Here is a 2420-nt window from a genome sequence, read left to right as displayed (position 1 = left end):
CTGGAGGACAGCCTCATATGGTCTACAGAGGGGCTGTGAAATCCCAGAGGAAATTAAATACAACAGGGGGCCTTCCTGTTATGTTGATCCAACTGATCTTTTTTTCTCTGATAGAAATCAGCAGCTGGGTTGATGTTCTCTGGGGCATCAGAGTGCCTATTGCTGCTGGCAGAGAACATGAGAAAGTGTCTGTCACCAAGGACAGGTGCTGAAGACCGTGATTTTCTGCCATACTTGCATTTTGTCATCGCAGGGATTTTTTGCCTTGTGCTCTGTTCAGCTCGTTGTCACCGTGAGATGATGCTAGGAAGCTGAAGATAGGTACCCAGAGAGGAAGGGGGAGATGTGAGAATATAGAAGAGTTTCATGAGTGTTTGTGGCGTAGATAAACAGGCGGAGAAGATGTACAGCACCACAGCCCTTTCTATCTTAATTCAAGGTGTTTTTATCAAATTGATGCAGTCAAGGGATAGGAACTGCCTTTTCCCATCCAAAAAGGGCTGTTGCTGAGGTTTGGCTCTCAGAGCAGAGGAAGGCTCTCAGATCCCTCTTGGAGTTGACACTAACGTTCCCTCTCCCTTTGTCTTTCTTCAGCATTTCTCAGAGAACCTGGATCACTTCTCCGACAACATGGAGGATTTCTCCAACGACCTCTTCAGCAGTTTCTTCGATGACCCAGTACTGGCTGAGAAGAACCCGCTGCTGGACATGGACCTGGATCCACCCACTCCAGGCATCCAGGCAGAGCACAGCTACTCCCTCAGTGGAGACTCTGCTCCCCAGAGCCCCCTCGTGCCTGTCAAGACTGAAGATAATACTAACGGTGAGCATGAGACGTGCACACTGCGCAGCTTCGGGCACATCTGTTAGCAGAGGCTCTGGCTGGCTTCCATGTATAAGGACAAACTGGCTATTCCTTGGGCTTGCGCATGGCTAATCCAGGGAAGAATTTGATCTGCCGTTGTCAAACACAGCACACATTTTTTCCTTCAGCTTGTGCTCTGACAGTCACATTGCTCCTTTGCTGGGCTAACTGTTATTTACGAGGATGATAATTGGTTGTGGTTTGGTGTGCTGCCAGCTTCTGGCAGGCAATAGGCAATGTCTCTTTAGGACCCTGCAAACCTGGGTGTGGATGCCCTAGATCCAGGTCTGTTTTGGCATCAGGCAGCAGGGTTTTGGCTTGAATATAGGAAGCATGAGTCTCTGGTTGCAACCAGTGCTGGTACATGTGGAAAGCTAAGTGGCTTCTTTACCGGCAGATCTTTTAGCAGGAGACAGAGAGGAACAGTCATTTCAAAACCTATTTTTAAAACAATTCATTTCAGGATAATTTATGATGGCTGGGTATTTTTAGAGCTGTCCTTGCAGAGAGTCCTGTAATTTGCGGGACTGTGTGGGTGTCCCAACAGCTGATGGACACCAGGCTGCCTGAAAAAGCAGTGGCACAGGCTCAGTGTACACAGAAGAAATCCATTCCTTTGAGCGAGAGTGAGACCTGGGACAGAGGCTTCCCTCTCATGGCCAGGAATGATCCCAGCTCTCTGCTACAAACACCGAGGCAGGAGGAGAGGAGCTGGCCTCCGCTGCCTCTTTGGTCCCTGCAAAGGGCGCAGCCATCAGTGCCACGTTCCTTAGGGGCCACTCAGAAAGGTGCTGGGAGAGAGGCTCATGGCAGGCCAAGCAAGCTCTGCCTTAGTACCAAAAAAGCTTTCCATTTACATTTCTTTTTCTTTAGCTTTAACCCCAGTACAGTCTTGGAGGGCACTCAGCCCAAACAGGCAACCGGGCGACTAACAAAAAACAAACCAGCATGAGCGCATAGACACATCTTTATTTTGCCCCTGCAAATGAATAGGAGGAGATGAGGCTTGGGAATGAGAAAAGCAAAAAGATCAGTTTGTAGAAAGCTTTGAAATGAAGTCTGCCTGCATGAAACTACCTCAGGGACTCCTCTCTGAGACCCTTGTCACCATTCTGCTCTTCTCCTCTGTGTCTGGACATGCCCCTGCTTCAGCTGCAGTGTCTCCAAGGCATGACCATGACTCTCTTGAATGGAGTGTGACACTGATCCTTGGGCAGAGGCCAGCACAGGGTGTACAGCGCATAACCCGGGAGAGCTTGAGATGGACCTGGCGCTTGCTCTCTGAGAGCGCACATCAGCATTATACAGGGAGTACGACCTGGTATTAATGTGGCAGGAATAGGGGTATCTATGCACCCAGTCCTGCAGTGGGATAATTCAACCCATCTTTCCAGGGCTATCTTGGCTTGTAATTGGACGTGAGTCATATTCCAGTGTAGCTCTGAGTCAGGTCCAGTATTTGCAACGCTGTGCAGTCCTTTTGGCACAGCTCCATCCAGTCTCAGTCCTTTTAGACATTCATTTCAAATTAATTACCCAGGAATGGCTTTTCTTT

General features: G+C 49.0%; 1 protein-coding gene across 1 annotated transcript in view; it reads left to right on the top strand.

Annotated features, from left to right (window-relative positions):
* Window positions 1–630: 630 nt before the first annotated feature.
* The window catches only part of CREB3L1 (cAMP responsive element binding protein 3-like 1), a 19733-nt gene continuing 17943 nt past the window's right edge, over window positions 631–2420 (top strand). The window contains exon 1 of the mRNA XM_009572596.1: window positions 631–823. Within this exon, the coding sequence (XP_009570891.1) occupies window positions 631–823 (193 nt within the window). The remainder of the gene's footprint in view (window positions 824–2420) is intronic.

Source organism: Fulmarus glacialis, unplaced genomic scaffold, assembly GCF_000690835.1.
Source record: "Fulmarus glacialis isolate BGI_N327 unplaced genomic scaffold, ASM69083v1 scaffold25372, whole genome shotgun sequence".
Taxonomy (NCBI): domain Eukaryota; kingdom Metazoa; phylum Chordata; class Aves; order Procellariiformes; family Procellariidae; genus Fulmarus; species Fulmarus glacialis.
This window is presented reverse-complemented; position numbering and strand designations above follow the sequence as displayed.